The 17,204-nt window shown below is 48.5% G+C and overlaps 2 protein-coding genes across 3 annotated transcripts; one reads left to right on the top strand and one right to left on the bottom strand.

The window, feature by feature from the left end:
* Positions 1 to 1,166: 1,166 nt before the first annotated feature.
* HMX3 (H6 family homeobox 3) lies at positions 1,167 to 4,582 on the bottom strand. 2 transcript variants are annotated; one of them, XM_025151644.3, is made up of 3 exons: positions 3,608 to 4,582; positions 2,785 to 3,424; positions 1,167 to 1,306 (listed from the first exon to the last, which is right to left on the bottom strand). In XM_025151644.3, the coding sequence occupies exons 1-2, from the start codon at positions 3,921 to 3,923 to the stop codon at positions 2,814 to 2,816; spliced, it is 927 nt and encodes a 308-aa protein (XP_025007412.1). In that variant the 5' UTR covers positions 3,924 to 4,582; the 3' UTR covers positions 1,167 to 1,306; positions 2,785 to 2,813. The 2 variants fall into 2 exon arrangements, with proteins under 2 accessions (XP_025007412.1, NP_001007986.2); NM_001007985.2 differs by lacking the exon at positions 1,167 to 1,306 and having other exon boundaries at positions 2,447 to 3,424; positions 3,608 to 4,116.
* On the top strand, positions 4,332 to 6,371 carry LOC121111181 (translation initiation factor IF-2-like). The gene is made up of 2 exons (XM_040702929.2): positions 4,332 to 4,851; positions 5,764 to 6,371. Exons 1-2 carry the CDS (start codon positions 4,465 to 4,467, stop codon positions 5,773 to 5,775), a joined length of 399 nt encoding a protein of 132 aa, XP_040558863.1. The 5' UTR covers positions 4,332 to 4,464; the 3' UTR covers positions 5,776 to 6,371.
* The last annotated feature ends 10,833 nt before the right edge of the window (positions 6,372 to 17,204 follow it).

Here is a 17,204-nt window from a genome sequence, read left to right as displayed (position 1 = left end):
ATGGGTGCGGGGACACTTCGGGAGGTGTGGGGATCTGCGGGAAGAAGCGGCCCCAAAAGGGCTCTGCCGAAGGGAAAGGTGTCCCGGCTGCAACGCTGTCCCGGCTCTGTCGCTGCTCGCAGCCCCGCAGCGCAGGGATTCTCCTCTGCACCCCACAGCCCATCCACTGCTGTCAGAGGGGGACAGAGGGGCGGAAAAGCTGAGCTCTCGCTTTTTTTTTGCCTTGATATTTTCTTTTCTTTTCCTTCATTTCTTTCTTTCTCTGTTAGATTTTCGTTTCCCCATCTCCTTTTCCTTTCCCCCCCCTCTCCCTTTTCTTTCCCTCTCCCTTCGTGTTTCTTTCCCTTCTCTCCCTTTCATTCTGTATTTTCTTTTCCTTCTCCCCCTTTCCTTTTGTATTCTCTATTCTCTCCCTTCTATCCTTTTCCCTTTACATTTTCTTCTCCTTTTATTTTCCTTTTCCTTTCTCCCCCCTTCCTCGATATTCTCCCCCCCCTTAAGAACTGCAGCCCGACCCCAGCGGAGCTCACAATGCGGAGTACCCCCCGCACTGGGGGAGGGCCGGGGCAGTCCGGAGTCGTTCGCTGCGCCCCGACCACAACTAACCGACAGCTTTCCCCCGCCGCTCGATAACATCGCTCTATCGCGTATAAAATGGAAAAAGATGTATTTGCAATCACAACAATATTTTTAATGAGCTGCAAGCGACTTGTCCCAAAGTTAGCAGTGCAAACACAAAAGGCATCACTCTGTTTGCAGGCGACACAGCGAGCGCCGTATTTTGGCTCCGACCCTCTGTTTGTGTTCCGTTTACGACCCATTGCATCGGGTTTGGATCCCAAACGAAAGGAAGGCGCGGAGCTCTCCGCCCGCAGCGCGGAGTTTTATTTTGATTCCTTCTCCCTCCGCTCTCGCCCTGGGCACTATAAACACTTCGGGTCGGGCCGATCTGCGCGGAGCGGGGAGCGATTTGTGCCGCAAATAACCGTGCGCTGTGTGTGTGTGTTGGGGGGGAGCACCGAGGGGGCACCCCGAGGGCAGAAGCGAGGGAGGCCCCGCCGGGGAGGGGTGAGGCATCCCGCCCCCCTCCACAGCGTCCCATCGGCCCCGTAGTGCCGTCCCGAGGATGGAGTCTGGGGGGGGGACCGCTCCGAGCCGGGACTCTCCCCGGGCCGGGACACGTCGGGGCCGGACTCACCGCGGGGCCCCGCAGAGCCGCCCCCACCCGCCCGTGGGAGCCCCTCCTCCCGCTCCGGTGGTTGTTTGGCATCGCTGTTGTTTTGGTGTTGTTTTCTCCGAAGGAACGCTTCGAGAAAGAAATAAAAATAAAAACGCTAAGGAACGGGTTTTATTATTATCATCATCATCATCATTATTATTATTATTATTATTTTTCCACCACAACATTCAGTTGATAACAATATAGGCTGTAAAAATAGGACCGATCCCTAACAGAAAGCAAAGGGAGGGGGGTACAACCGAGAAGGGCTGGGGGGGGGGACGGGGGTGGAAGAGAAGTGAAATAAAACCAATGAGAAATCCGAAAGGAAAAGAACAGCGGCCGTCCCAAACCCTCGGGAAGAACGGCCGACAACGGGGGAGTGCCGGGAGGGGGGGTGGAGGTGGGGGGGGGGAGCGGGGAGCCGTCCCGGTTCGGTTCTGCCCGCGGCCCCCGAAGGAGGTCAGAACAAAACTGCGACAATCGGAGCAAAGAAACGAAAATCCCCCTTAAAGTTGATTGTCCTTCACTGATAGCGCCCGGCCCGCCGAACCGCCCGCACTGCTCCGCGGGGCCGGGAGGGTGCGGAACCCCACACCTCTCCCTTCGCTTCCATCTATTGGATTTTTATCGTCTTATTATTCATTATTAATTAGTATTCTTTAATTTTATTTTGTACAACACGAGCGAAACGCAGTCAGACAACGCTAAAACCCCCCCTCTCCTCACCCCCTCGGGTCAAAGCAGTGCTTCGAGAATCGTCGTACAGTATTGCACAGTTCAAAAGTACAAGAATAAAAATAAGGATTCATCATCATCATCATCGATCAGCGTTACAAAAGAAACCCGAAGAGTACAGACGTGCCCTTGTTTTTTTTTTGTTTGTTTTTTGTTTTTGTTTTTTTTACCCCAAATACCGAAATAACATTACAAGGAGGGGGGGAAAAAAAAAAACCCAAACAGCAAAAAACAAAACAAAACAAAACAAAACAACGAGCAGGAAAATAGGAACGGGAATCCGACAGAAGGGTTCGGATACCCGAACAGAGCGGCCATCCCCGCCCCCCCCCTTCCTCCCCCTCCCCCCGGCTGTGCCCCCCGCGGCAGAACGCGGCCGCCCGGTGAGGTCGGGGCAGAGCAGCGCTCCGAGAGGGACGCGATGATAGAATTCCTCATTTCGTTTTCTTTTTGGCTTTCCCCGTTTGGCAAATCTCGAGGAGGAGGAGCGGCGTGGGATCTTTTTGTTTTTTAATTATTATTATTATTATTATCTTTTTTTTTTTTAATTTTTCTTTTGTACAAAAATAAACCTAAAGCCACAGAGACCATCGCGGTGTGTGTTTGCGGTTACAAAACGTGTGACAGCCCCGGGGTGCCCTACAGTGCCCGCTTTCGTTTTCCTTCCCCCCTCTTCCCCACTTTTGCTCCCGAATTATTTTCTTGTTACACTTTTTCATCCTTTCCTTACCCTCCTCACACCTCCCTCCCCTTTAACCCCCGGTGCCCCCCCCCCCCCCCCGCTCCCCTCTCCCCGGCTCCGGCTGTAGGGCCGCAGCGCTACTTACGGGCGGCTCCGCGCCGCTCCGCGCGGGGCTCAGACGGGCCGCAGGAGCGGTACGGAGGTGACCACGGGGTGGGAGTAATAAACGGGGTGGGGGAAGGTGAGCAGAGGCTGCGGGCCGGGGCCGCCGCCTCCCGCCGCGCTGCTCTCCGCGCCCGAGTTCTCGTGGTAGAGGATGGGGACGCGCACGATGCGCTGCGCGGCCGCGTGGCTGAGGTTGGCCGCCTCCAGCTCGGCCGCCAGCTGCCGCTTCCACTTGTTGCGGCGGTTCTGGAACCAGATCTTCACCTGGGTCTCTGTGAGGTGCAGCGAAGCGGCCAGGCCGGCCCGCTCCGAGCTGCTCAGGTAGCGCTTCATGTCGAAGGTGGACTCGAGCTGGAAGACCTGGCTGCGGCTGAACACCGTGCGCGTCTTCTTCTTGCGGCACGGCTTCTTCTCGGGGCTCTCCTCCCGCTTCTTCCAGTCCTCCGCGCCGCCCTCCTTCTTCCCCTCCTCCGAGTCGCTCTCCTCCAGCACGATCTCGGCGGGGCTCTTGGGGTCCCGCTCCTTCTGTTCCGCGTCCCCCCCCTGGAGCAGCGGCTCCGGGGAGTCCCTGTCGGTGCCCGACGCGGGGGACGAGTCCCGCAGGAGGGATTTCTCCGCGGCTGAACGGGGACAGAGGGACACAAAGAGACACCTTCAGCCCTGCGCTGCCCCCCGACGGGCCGCCGCCGCCCGCCCGCGGTGCCACCCCCGTCCCGTCGGGGATGGACAGATGGAGGGGACGGATGGGAGGACGGAGGGACGGATGGAAGGAAGGAGGGACGGAGGGTCGGAGGGAGCGGTACCTTCGGTGCGGGGCAGGTGGGCTCCGGCCGGCGTCAGCGCGTAGGGGTACCACCAGGTCTGGGCTCGCTCCAGGCAGTGCGCGCTCAGAGCGAAGCGCGGCGCCGGGATCTCGAAGCGGGGAAAGGAGAGATCTCCCACCTGCGAGAGGGCGAAGCCGGAGCCGTCCGCTTTGCCCGAAGGGGCGAACAGAGCCCTCGGCTGCTTGGGGGCCGCTTTGGGGGGGTCTCCGTTGAGCAGGTTCTTGATGTAGAAGGACTCCTTGGGAGGGGGCGGCGGCGGCGGGGCGCTGGGCGGCTCCTGCCCGGTCTCCGGCATCCTCCGCTGCCCGCCCGCTTCCTGCCCGCCGCGGGTGGCGGCTCCCGGCGGCGCGGGGGAGAGGCGCGGCGGCGGCGCGGCGGGGGAGCGCGGCGGGCCCGGCCGGGGGCCCCTCGCATGGGGGGGCGGCAGCGCGGGGGGCCGAGGGGAGCCGCGCGGCACCGGGCGCTGCCGCGGGCAGGCGGAGGGAGAGCCGCGCTCCTCGCTGCCGCCGCCGCTCGCTGCTGCGTCAACCCGGCGCCGGATGCTAATGATGAAATCAAAATGTCATCCAAGTTAAACGCGGGGAGCACGCGGCGATTGGGCACGCACAATGGCAAATGGGATTAGGCGGGGAGGCGGCCGGGAGGAGAAGGCTCCGCGCAGCCCCTGCCCGCAGCGCCGCGGCCCCGGCCCCCCTGCGACGTGCGCCGCCGCGGCGGGAGGCTGCGAGCGCCCGCCCGTTCGTTATTGGCTCGGCGGAGTCCAATTAGGCAGCAAATGAGGACGGGGCTATTAGCACAAAGGGATCCCGGCTCCGCCGAGGCACCGCGGGAGGCGAATGGCACGGGCCGCACCGCGCCGCCACAAAAGCGGCCCTCGCCCCGCCGCGCCGCCGCCCCGCCCCGCGCCCGCACCCACAAAAGCCGCGGGCGCAGCCGGGCCGCCCCGAGCCGCTCCGGGCCGAGCCGCCTCCCCGCCTCCCCGCGGGCCTGACGCGGATCGGGTCGCCGCTCCGCCAACTTTCCGTGCTGAAACGGCTCCGGCGGCCGCTGCGCGCCCCGCACGGACCGACCCCGACCCCTCCGCCCCGCCGGGCCCGCGGCGCCCTCTGCCGGGACCGGGAGCGGGAGGAGGCGGCCCGGGCTGCGCCGGGTGTGCTGCGGGAACCGGCACTGCGGGGCACTGCCGGACGGGGACCGAACTGGGACGGTCTGAGGGCAGCGGGGTCCGTGTTGGGAGAGGCGTCGGGGGAGGGATGGGGAAGGGGAAGGAAAGAGGAGAGGGAAGGGAAGGGAAGGGAAGGGAAGGGAAGGGAAGGGAAGGGAAGGGAAGGGAAGGGAAGGGAAGGGAAGGGAAGGGAAGGGAAGGGAAGGGAAGGGAAGGGAAGGGAAGGGAAGGGAAGGGAAGGGAAGGGAAGGGAAGGGAAGGGAAGGGAAGGGAAGGGAGAAAAAAAAAGAAAGAAAAAAAGAAAGAAAGAAAATGAAAGAAAGAAAAAAGAAAAAAAAAAAAGAAAGAAGTAAATAAATAAATTGTCCTAGCCCCTTAATTCTGGTGTGCTCTCAACGTTTGGGACACGCATGCACATCCACTGCACACATCTGTCATGCCACAGGAGCTGTAGACCTGAGGGTGGGTGTGTGCTCAGCTCTACCTGCAAATGTTTTAATGTCCTGATCCAATAGAACGATTTCTCGTGCTCCTCCTGCTGTTCCCTTTCAAAGACATGCACCTGCAATTAGAAATAACATCTTTTATCTGAGCCAGATCTCTCACTGGCAGTGCTTGTGAGCTCTCTTTGGGAGTTCTGCATCCCCCAGGATATTTGGGGTCATCAATCCAAGGACAGCTCCCACAGACCCAACCATGTGACATTTTGGGCTACAACAGGCGTGTTACTGACTGTGTACCCTCAGCATATGTGTCTTTTTCAAAATGCCATCTCTTATGTGACCATTTCCAACCATTACTGTCATGGCAAGGAGCGGTTCAGATGAACAGAGAGGTGCAGAAATGAAAGATGATTCTATGATTTCTGCTCCTAAGATCAGCAAGGCATAACCTGGGGATGGGGGGAGTCATCCAGGTACAGAAATATGTAGGAATATTCTCTTCCTCTAAACATCTGTTTCATTTACAGGCATCAAAGTAAAGCTTATCAGGAATTTGTCAAAGCAAGCCTGTTTCAGTGGGGATATTCCTCAGTTCTGGACTAAGATGCGCGGGCAGGAAGCAATGCAGGGAGCAGCTCCAGTGCAGGAAGATCCCGCAGCCACTTCGCTTCTTCGGTCACTGTCAGCTCCTAATCCGCCTGCGGTCCCCCACGGCCAGCAGCCACTCACAGGGCAAAGCTGAGCAGGAGAGACAAACCCAGACGGTCTGTGATGACGCCAAAAGATACGGCCACTTTGCAACTCTTTATTCTGCACCAAAAAAGGGAAAAAAAGGAAAAAGAAACCTTTCTGTATCCCTTTCTATCTCCCTTTCCGTGTCCCTTTCTATATCCCTTTCTCACCCATTTCTGTGTTTTATTCATGCCCCCCAGCAACACCTGCACATGAAGCCCGATGCTGACGGACCCATCCCCGTGCCCACTGGGTTTTGCTGCAGTTCCTTCTACTTTTGTTTCTAAACCCACACTCATCCCACTCCATTGTAAACAGATGATTATTATTTCATTAGTGTTCCAATTCGGAATTAATTGGCTAATTTACACATGGATCAATTGTATAAATGCGATGTTGGTGATAGGTGCTTGATATGATTTAAAGTAATTGTTTATTTTCAGGTTTGGCTTGCATTGTATTGTAAAGTGATTTATCTCCTTATTTATCCTGTCTCAGTACCGCCTCTTCTTTTTCATTATTTTTCTAAAGAGATGCACTCCTGCTAAGCTGAAGCATGAAGCTGCGCTGTGATTTCTGTAAGGTCTGCATCTGCTTTTCCTCTGGCAGGAGCTTTCTGACAGCAGCAGGACTGTGTGCACAGCCAGTCCCGTGCTCTCCTCCCGTGCTCTGCAGCGTTTTGCCCCATGACTGTAAGGAAACAACCATCCATCAAAGCAGTATTTAATTTCGTGGCTAGCTTTACACGATTTCTTCCATTGGGAAGCGCCTCATAGCATTGGGTTTGGATGTTCGGGGGGAGAAGGGAGATGAGAACGCAGTAAGCAGTTTGCCCCATGCAGATATATTACTTACTCAGGCAATTGAAATGAATTCTCCTGCTATCAGATTGCAGAGCTGCTGTTCCGCTGCCCAGGCAGCTAAAAACAATTCTGTGAGTGCCAAAGATTAACTACCACAGATTTTGAGCCACGAGCGATGGCTCTCCCTTTCCTATTGCAAATTGTTACATACCATCAGGGCTGCAGTAAAATCCGAGTTATTCAGAAACACCGCATTTCTCTGCCACTCTTTCAATTGCTTCTTGCTGGAAACAAGAGGTTACCCAGAAAGCGGATGCTACTTTCTCATCACAAGAAATGCCTGCTGCAGGATGTGTTTGATAAGGATGTTTTATTTGAGGCTAGAGAAACTACAGGCGAGTTATGCTTAGTAACCCAGCTCAGGTTTTGCTCTGCTGAGTACAGAGGAGTGCATGCAATGTGCGTAGACCAGGAGGTATTTTGGAACAGTTAAAGCTGTTCCCTTATGCCTTACAATGGCATTTTTGTTCCTTTAAATTGGAGGCCTTGCAAGTATCTGCTTTCTGGTGGTTTCCTGGCAAGCCGAGTGTCTTTTCCTGACAAATTAGAGTTTCCATTCCGAACCTGATTGTACTGTTAATTTATGAGACTTTTATTCTGAGGCCCATCACAGCCCTGTCTCTGATTCACAAAGATATCGTTTTTACAGGCAAGAGGAAAAATTTCTAGGATTTCTAGGTTGTGATGTTTCTGTGAAACAAGTTCTGTTGCAAACTGCCAATGGAATGTGGAATAAATCCGCGGGGACAGAACTGATGAGCAAATGATCTGATCCAGCTACAGTCTTCATTTCATACAGCACCACACACTTGCTCTATTTAAGATGATGCAATGCTCTTTGATCATCGCACACACATACAACATATCCTTTGCTTTTGTCATGGTGACCTGCCCTCCAGCCCAGTTTCTAGGAAGTATGATCATCTTTGTGTTGACAATGGCCATGTGTGCACAGTTTATCACTTTCACAAGTGCACTCACAGAAAAGAGGTCAGCTAAAGACACTGGAGGAGATCTCTTGTGAAAAATATCATAGGAGGATGTCAAGGCAGAATATAAGCTGTTCTTTGACATTTCATCTAAATGACACTTTATTGTAGCTCCCCTTACTCGTTTCAATATAAGGATGGGAATATCCAAAGAACAATGGATAGATGGCAGCTTTGCAGCTTGTGGTTCTAAATCTAAAGACTGGTGTTTACATATCAAGCCATAAGCTCTGAATTATTTTCTATAAATTGGGGAAAAAAAACAGAATAAACTGTGTAAACATCCCAAATTTCTTTATGGTCACAAATTACATGTTCACGAAAATCCATGGGCATCCTGGAACCAACCCTGAAAAGTGCTGAGCATTTTCAGCTCCTGCTGAAGTCATACAGAACTCCAAAGCTGTGTGGTGAATGTTTTACTGGCCTGCTTAAGAAATGAGAGTTACAATCCATATTCAGCCTTCAGAACTCAGATCCAAATTATCCATTTGCTGAGAGCCAGCAGGGAATAGAATAGATCCAGTGTTTGTGTGCACAGCCGCTGAACAACGTGCTGTTTTAGGAGTCCTTAAATAATCATTGATTTCAAAAGTGTTACAGCCCATTGACTCAAAAATCAGCTACTTATGAGGAGTCTCGCGTTCCTATCTGAGATCCTTGGCAATTGTACAAGAGTCGTGCTGAACATACATTCCAAGTGCAAGCTGTGTTTTGGACTTTATTAAAAGATCCTGAGGTCATCCTAATTTCTCTAGGCACTTTTGTTATAAACGGCATGAAATTCTGAACCAGCTTGTTCCGAATCAGCAAATCCCCAAAATAGCTCTTGGTTTTGTAAAATAAGTGAACGATGGGGCCATTTTACGCTTCAGCAAGAGCTTCTATGTCAAGACCTCTGTGTGGTTTGCACTTATTAATAGGTCTGTCTTGCCTGACAGTCCTCAGGGAAGGCTACTCTTCAGAGAAGATCAGTGTTTCAGGAATCCCAAGAAGCACAAGTGATGTGCACACCGCAGGGGTCTCCTTCTGCCTCTTTTGGCTGGGGCAGCAAAAGGATATCTCCTCTTCAGAAACTGAGACAGCTCAGGCATTCATATCCCTCCTGTGGTGTGCGGACTGTTCTGCCCGTTCTGCAAAAGAAAACAGAGGAAAGAAGATTTCTGGGCTTCTTTCCACATAACATCTCTGCACATTCCAGGAAAAAAATGTTATCCTAAATAATGAAGTTTCTTATTTCTGCTATATTGCTAAAAGTGCTCAAATCCACACTGCAAAGATGTGAGCATCAGAGGCCAAAAAATGACTGCTCTGGGGTAAGAGTTCTTTCCTTCAAAGTCAAATTTCAAACCATTCCTTATTTGGGTCAGAGGTACATATATATGTAGTATGCATTGATTTTTCTTTTACATGGTTGACAAACTAAAAATCTATTAGAAAGGCAGGCATCACATTAAAAATACTTGTAATATACTTTAGTTAAACATAAGCAGTACATATCAGAAATTCATTGTTAACAAACTTGATTAATGCAACGTTATGTGCCAGGACAACTCAGTACCAGGAAGAGTTTATTTAAAGGCAAAAGCAAACAAACAAACAAACAAAAAAAGCCCACACGTTTTTATAAGTATCCCATTATTAGTCACAGAAAACTAGATCCTCTCTCAGGAATCTCTGCGCACAAGCTGTATGTCATACCATTTCCCTGCCCACATGGGCCCTTGGCAGTGGATCTATAATGATCCAACTGCTCTGAGATATACAACACATGGCTAATCATGTCTGGAGTGAGGGCATCGCTTGGCTGGTGGAGAGCAGAAGGACTAAATCCACTGCTGGGCAAACCCTTCAATGCATGGATGCTCAGCTTCATCAACAGTGCAGCCATCATGGAGCAGTTACAGCACTGTTTTCTGCACAGCAAGAGGTGGTCTTTGACATTAAGCCAAGGGTACTCAACCAGTTCAGCCTTACAGTCCAGAATGGTGGCTTGAAACTGCTTCCTCATATAGAGATACGAGAAGCATCTGGGAAGTACTAACAAAGCTAGCTAGGAACCAAGGATGATTTCATCACCTAAACTAAACAGATATTTGGTTTGTCATTAAGGACCCATAAAAAACAACAACAACAACAACAAAAAAAAAAGACAATGCAAGGGGATGGTACAATTGGCTCTGACAACATGACAGAACATCTTGTTCAAGGCGGCAGGTAAGACAAATAATTGTATTACAAACGACAGAAAGTGGAACAATTTCAACATGACATATGCATGAAATGTAATATCTGTAAGCACTGCTGGGTATAAACAGAGCAATAGAATTGTCAAAATAATAATCCTAATGTATTAAGCAAGCACTGACTGTTTCTCTTTACCATCCTGATAAGTATTCTTACTACGTGTTGTCATCCACAGAGCATGAGATCTCAGTTACTTGTGTAACGCTGTCACAAAAAATTACTTTTAATGTATTTCCACCTTCCTCTAGATCACTCTTGCCTCAGATATTTCAGTCAGGAAAATTACATACAGTACACATCAGGCTGCCATGAGGAGTTCATTATGTATTTTTGTGCCTGGGAGCTGCAATGGAATGAAGAACAGAGGATGTGGTAAAAGACACTAGGGCAAATGTTCAGGTGATACTTCTGTTTTTATTTTATTTTATTTTTGGGGGGGTGGGGTGGGGCTGTTATTGGCAGTAAGGGTTTGTATGAATGAGGGATTAGACTCTGTCTCTCGAGTTAGAGATTTTGATTTTATTCCATTCAACAGACTATGCTTGTAAAGCACTGAAGCTGATCAGAGATTGCAAAACACTGATCAGAATTTCCAGATGTCCTTGATAATGCCCTTCACCTTCCTAATAAGCTCTGAAATTATAATATATCGATTGGAATGCTTTGCAGCAGCATGACACAGAGAGCATTATTGATAAGCAGCCCTGAATTTTCAGGTGACAAACAAGGGCGAGGGAGGCTCACTAAAACAAGAGTGTGAAGCTGCCACGATAATCTTCACTATGAAAACTTGGGCTATGCCCGAAATTCTTAGGAAAACGTTTTTGCTTTTGTCCGGGAAGATTTCAACACTAAATTTGCGGAGAATGAACGTAGTCATAATCATGATGCAATTGCAAATAATGATAACAGTGATAACAATAACACGATAAATACGAGCAAGTGCTCTCTGCCCGCTCGCTCTCTCCGAGGAGCGGTCCCTTCAGCACCACAGACAGCGCCGGGCGATCCGCGGGCGGACTCGGGGCCAGCGGGTCCCATCCCGCACGACGACAGCTACGAGAAGGCTCAGGGCCAGGGCTAACTACGTGCTTGTGCGGGTGTGTGAGAGAGAATACTAAATCGCTATGGTCCTGGTGGGTAAAACGTAGAATTAGAGACTTACTGCTAGTGTAAAAGTCCTGTACAAGGAAATAATTAACTGCGTATAGATTCTAGCATTACAAGCTAAAAACAGGACCCTTTGTCAGCTATGACCTGAGCCTTCACAGGCAAATTCAAGAGAATTACGTCTTGGTTTATTTTAATATCAAAGCATTTTATAAGAAGACAAGGAAATCGTTTCCCTTTCCAGTAGTGCTGGCACATTGCCCTGTTTATTCTCCGGCTGGTATTTTTGTTGCTCTTCGAGATATATCAAAGTTTATGTAGTAAGTGTGACTTGGAGGAGATGGAAAAGACATTGACAATATTAATTGTTTCATAAATACAGTCAGATGGGATACGTTTTTTATAACCTTGGTTTAAACCTTGCTATTGAAAAACCAATACCCTGCCATTTGTTTATACTTTTCTTGGCATACAAGGCAGATATATTAGAGTGAATGAAGCTAATAAAAGGCTATAGGCAGCATTTTCCACACTCAACTTTTAGGCATGGCCTCTTTTTCAAAAGAAAACTGTCTTTTATTTTGGAACATTATAACCATTCCATCTCTCTGTTAAAAAAAAAAAAAAAAAAAAAAAAAAAGAGTATGAAAAAAACCAGAAATTGCCAAGGGCCAAAGAGAAAGGACCCTCTGCTTTTAGGTGAGCACTTCTTCACACAAGCAATCCCACTGCCATCATAGACCAGCTTACACGAGCAGCTGCCAGTGCAGAGGGATGAAGGATTCTACCAGACAACCCAGCTATGTGAGGTAGCTCCCACAGAGGCAAAAGGTCAGCAAGAAAAACACTGCCTTCCTAAAGAGATCCGATTTGAATCCAAGAAGTTAACTGCAAAGCAATGGGTCTTGAATGTGGAAAGAAGAGCCCCAAACTCTCCCAAAGGCAGCACATGACTCATGGTTTCAGACAAGGAAAATGCTCTGTGAATAAATTACTGGAGAACTTGCAAATGTTTTTCACCCAAGCAATGGTAAGTTCTTCGAAATCTATTTGCATTGCAAGCAATTTACTCCTTACAGAATTTTTTTTTCATTTACGCAGCATTTTAGTCACCAAAAAAAAAAAGGAAAAACAGGTGGATTTAACTTTGCTTTCATTTCTTAAAATACTTTTGTCACATTCTATCCAATGCCACGTGCAAAATAAATACAACACTTACACATCTTGTAAACAAGAGCTTTCATGATACTGTGGTCTGTTAAATTAATATGATAGTGCTAAGAAGACATATAGCACAGCAGAAACAGAAGACTAGAAAATAGAAACTCCAGTGAAGAAGGAAGAAAATGGGATGTTACCATTCAACAGTCCTAGAAATTTCACAGAGCTGTGTAAAAATATGCTACACTATGGAGCATAAGAAAGCTCCACTGCAGTCCTGAGGTACTGCTAGAGGACACCAAGAGCCACTGTAATCCTTAAAATATTTGCCATAGAGAGTTTCACCTTGATCCATGCACAGGGAATGTGAAGCCTGACATTCTGGTCTTCCTAACAGCTGTGTACGGAGCATCTCCTACAACTTCAGGCTTCTGTGCAGATAAAAGGTCTGGTCCTGAGGAAAAGACATAGAATTCATTACCAGAGGGAGCACAGAGGTACTTTCTCTATTTCATTTTAGCTCCAGAGCAGTAGAGGCTTTTGCCCAGCAGCCATACTTATTTCATAACTCTTTGTTGCTCAGAACACAGTAAATCAAGAATATCTAACTTCTTCTGTATATCTCAGGCCCAGGAGGTTTTTAAGGACATGTTGGAGAAAACTGAAAGCTAGCTGAAGAACACGGAGGAAGAAAAGCTACTGTACTGGTAGGGGCCACCAACTGTCAAAGCCTAGCAGTGCCTCTTACTTGCCTCCCAGGGAGCGGGCCGAGGGAGATTCTCTGCATGCCCAGAATTCAGCACTACCTGGGTGAGTCACTTTCATACATGAAGAAAGCAGTAAGAATAAATGTTGACTTGAAGGTGCTTTCACTCATTGCCAATTGCTTGTCATAGCTTAGCGTTATTATGTGTGTAGTACACATACTTGGGACACAATTGAAAAGACCACCTTGACCTCAGCAGCACCTTTCACACCTTTTTTTTCCTGAGAATCAGCAGGCACTGATCAGACTGACAGAAGAGCATTTGGAGAATGCATGTTTTGAAGAGCTGTGCTTTGCTGCCATTTCAGTCCCAAGAGTGCCACAGGAGACAATGCTCGAACAATGGCCTTTTCCAGTTGCTCTACAAGGCCTCCACAGGAAACAAGGGAGAATTTCTCTTCGTCAGTGCAGAAGCAAACATGGTAACTGGCAGTCTCCTTGTAACAATATTTGTCTTAGTCACGTTAATCTTGCCATTAGATTTTCATTTCTAGTTCTGGCACCACAGAAAAGAATCCCTGCCATTCATGGCAGCAAAGCTCACACAGAAATAAGTTTTTTTTGCCACTCACAACACCCGTTGAGCTAATCAGAAACAACACATCCAAATTCCATTTCCGGCAATGCACATGTTTGCCTTTCTCCTCAACCTGCCAGTTCTAATGGCTTGCAATTAAATAAAAGCCTTTCTCATTCCCATATCTCCCTTCCCATCCTCCCTCCAAGGCTATGGCTTTAATTTAGCCCCATTACATTCTTGTGGCAGCAGACTGTTATGGCAGGCAGCAGGATTATGACTCATCATGTACTGTGGGAAGTAGTGATCATCCAAAAAGCAAACGGAGGTGGGCAGTGAAGGAGAAATCACTTATGCAAATAGAAATATTTTCAATAATGATCAACAGTGTGAGAAGAATATAGGAAAAATTACATTAGACAGAGGAGCTTCATTTTTAAAATGTTCCCTAAGTGCTAGAAATCTTCCCATCTTCATTTTTTCCCTTAAACTCTGTCATTTGTACAGCCTATTAACCTTTAACTTTATGACTATCCTAACGTGAAATACTGGCAGCATTTAAGTCTGAGAATACTGGAGACCTACCTTCCTGGTTGGCAACAGAGGTGAAGCGCTTTCTGTTATATCAGTCATTTTTAATATCAGTCATATACACGCAGCATCAGAGACACTATTTTTAGATTCACGTGCCGGCGTTGCCTGTGATAAATGCTCTACAGACTCCAACTATCTTTGGGGGTCTTAGAGATTCCTTCTAGGCCATCCTCTCACAGATCATCACCCTAATTGTAGCATTCGATTCTGTTGGAAAGGAAGAGAGAAAATCAAATTAAATCACATCCTTCAAACTCCCACTTTCCCGCACTTAAACAGACAATATAAAATTAATTATTTGTGTTTACAAGAGCTCCTGGGGAACTGAGCCATGGCTGGCACTTCACAGTCTGAAGCACTAACCCAGTGTTACTCCGGCCGTTTCTGCCCCGCAGACCTGGCAGTCTGGATGGGACAGAGAAAGAAAGGGTGATTAAGTGACTTCCAAAAGGTGGTAAAGACAAAGTGGCTCATCTGAGTGGCATGTGCTGGGGCCATATCGATTATAACGGCAGCAGAGGACATAAGCGGTTTAATGCAGAGCTTGTTTGGTTTTAATTGTTCTCGTTATTTCAAACCATGTGAGTGACAAGGGCTGCTCAGACCTGAGAACGGGAACTTCTGTTGTTTATAACTAAATCTCAGTAATTAAGCAGCACCCAAGGAATACGGGTATTTATAGCAGGGGCTGATTGGAGGCAGCAGCTCACAGAGTTGTGCTCTCAGCCTGGGAGCAAGGATGGGAGATGGCAGGGCAGCTCTCATCAGCTGCCCAGTGTCAGGGAGTGCTCTCCTCCAGGGCTGGGCACAGTCCTGACTGGGTCAGCTTCCCAAAGGAGGTCTCAACTAGAAAGAGCAGCTGAACCCATAACACCGACTGCTGAGAGCATTCTGCCTCCAAGATGAACAGATGAACTGCCAGAATTTATTTATACAAAGTCTTCCCCTCTTCCCTTGCTCTTTCAGACTCAGCAAACCTTCGAAAAGCTCAGTGGGGAGTGCTGAAACAAGACATAAAAGTGAGTTTGCCAGGCAGGAGCCTGTGGCTCTCTCCTTAATCAGAAAATACCAGCGGCCATGCTGCACTGATGGCTCAGGAGCCAGAGGAAGCCTGCGGCTGCACGAACGGCCCTGCCTGCTTCCCCACCCTTGGCAGGAGAAGCAGGAGAAGCAGGCAGCAGCACTGGCCCCACAGGAGAAAGGGTTTCTTCCCACCTTGATGCTGCACTCTTTTCTGCTGCTCCCAAATCCCTTGCCCTTTCCTCCTTTGTTATGGATAAGAGGGGACAGTCCCTAAACACAGCCTTATTGAAATGCTGTGCAATGAGCATTACCCACATACATCATGACACTGATTTTCACCGGACCAACTGCAGATACTTGCATTGAGTAGAACTTGCTTTAAAGTCAAGTGCCATAGTCAAGACGACGTACGAATAGGACATACTAAATCAATACCTTCGGTTAGACACTTACCTGTCCCTGTTTTCTTCCACCTCTACAGTGAAGTTGCTCCCAGCTCAGGAATGAAACTGCAGGCTTGCTTTTGGTTAGAAGTTCAAAATCAGCAGCCAAGGTTGGCCGGAGTTTATTGCAGTCCTGCTGCAAATTCAAACAAGGAAAATAAATACATGGGCCATTCGAGGATTTTGAGTAAGGCCCAGCCAAAGACAGAAATGTAGAGCTAAGCTTGCTTTTGCATCCTACTTGTTCTCTGACTTAGCCCTTCATCTTGTTCTTCCTACTCATATAAATGAATTCATACATTGGTAGAGGAAGCAGACAGCAATTACACTGATGTTTACAGACATGCCTACACTGCACGGTAGTCTCGGGCCCAGACATGCTATCACGTGGCACAGGCAGGCTGCACGGTGATGGATTTGCCCAGGTCACAGCTCAGGTCCCCATTGGCACATGCCACCATAAGCCCATGGACCGCACCCACTGTACTCCCCAGACTTTGCTGGGATTTAGTCATCTAGTCATGGAGCTGCTTTTCTAAACTCCAGCAGGGTTTAGAAACATGTTTAAACCAGGCGCGCTCTTGGGCCCTATTGATTTTAATGTAACAATCATACGTTTAAAACTTAGCATGTGTTTAATTGCTCTGGTGAATAGCAACAGACTGACGCTGGTGCTTATGTGCCTTTGCTGACCTGGAGCCTGGGAGAGCGATGCTGTATCAGCCCTGTGGCAGAGTGATCCAGGGGATGTTGGTTGCCACCAGCCTGAGGTCAGATGATTCTCATTTTGTTTTGGAAGTAGATGCTGTTTCCTAAACACAAGGAAAGTCCAAATTAATTTGGAAGCAAAGCAAAACTAGGTAAAGCTTGTTCATTTAGCTCTGGTTATTTCATTTTTGGCATTTACCTAAAGTTTTCATCTCTCCACGTCTTGTTTTATGGTTAGCATAAGGCCAGCCTGAATGATAATATATTGTGACTGTTATATTATTTATTTCAAAGCCAAGTTATTGATTATTGCACGCTGAAAATGACAAATGGCATCTGAGAAAGGCACGGCCAGTGAGTTCTATTAAAGAAATGATAGTATTGCTCATGGATTGTTAAAAGGTTCGGTTTAGGTACTTTATAGGTTTATATCCATCACTATTTAATGACCAAATGATGAAAAATATGAGTCACGGGAACAATTTCTTTCTGTTGCAGTTTTATGTTTAAGCAGTTAGCAAAATAAGAGAATTTTCTGTGCTAAGGGCTTATGCACCCAGATCTTATAACACATAATCTAGTAATGAGCTTGATTACTTGAAAGGCAATGATTTAATACAGGTGCACCTGGAGCAGTAGGTGAACACAAAGCCTGAGCGCACTGCAGGTAACTGGAGTGGGCCAAATCCTTCCCTGTGGTGCAGGTACCCATGTGGCAAAGGGATGTGCTCAGCAGTGCAGGGTGCATCACAGCACCCCTAGCAGCAAACAGGTAGCGAGTGGGGAACCGTCCTGGGTAGTCTGGGTGTCCTGCT

Source organism: Gallus gallus, chromosome 6, assembly GCF_016699485.2.
Source record: "Gallus gallus isolate bGalGal1 chromosome 6, bGalGal1.mat.broiler.GRCg7b, whole genome shotgun sequence".
Lineage (NCBI taxonomy): Eukaryota > Metazoa > Chordata > Aves > Galliformes > Phasianidae > Gallus > Gallus gallus.
The sequence above is the reverse complement of the archived record's forward strand: the minus strand, read 5'-3'. Positions and strand labels throughout refer to the sequence as shown.

What these genes read in the sequence shown, in the direction of transcription:
- HMX3 (XM_025151644.3), bottom strand. Translation starts at nt 3,923, where the DNA reads ATGCCGGAGACCGGGCAGGAGCCGCCCAGCGCCCCGCCGCCGCCGCCC. An exon ending in CCACCTGCCCCGCACCGAAG is followed by an intron (nt 3,425 to 3,607) that starts GTACCGCTCCCT and finishes GTCCCCGTTCAG; the next exon opens with CCGCGGAGAAATCCCTCCTG.
- LOC121111181 (XM_040702929.2), top strand. Translation starts at nt 4,465, where the DNA reads ATGGCACGGGCCGCACCGCGCCGCCACAAAAGCGGCCCTCGCCCCGCC.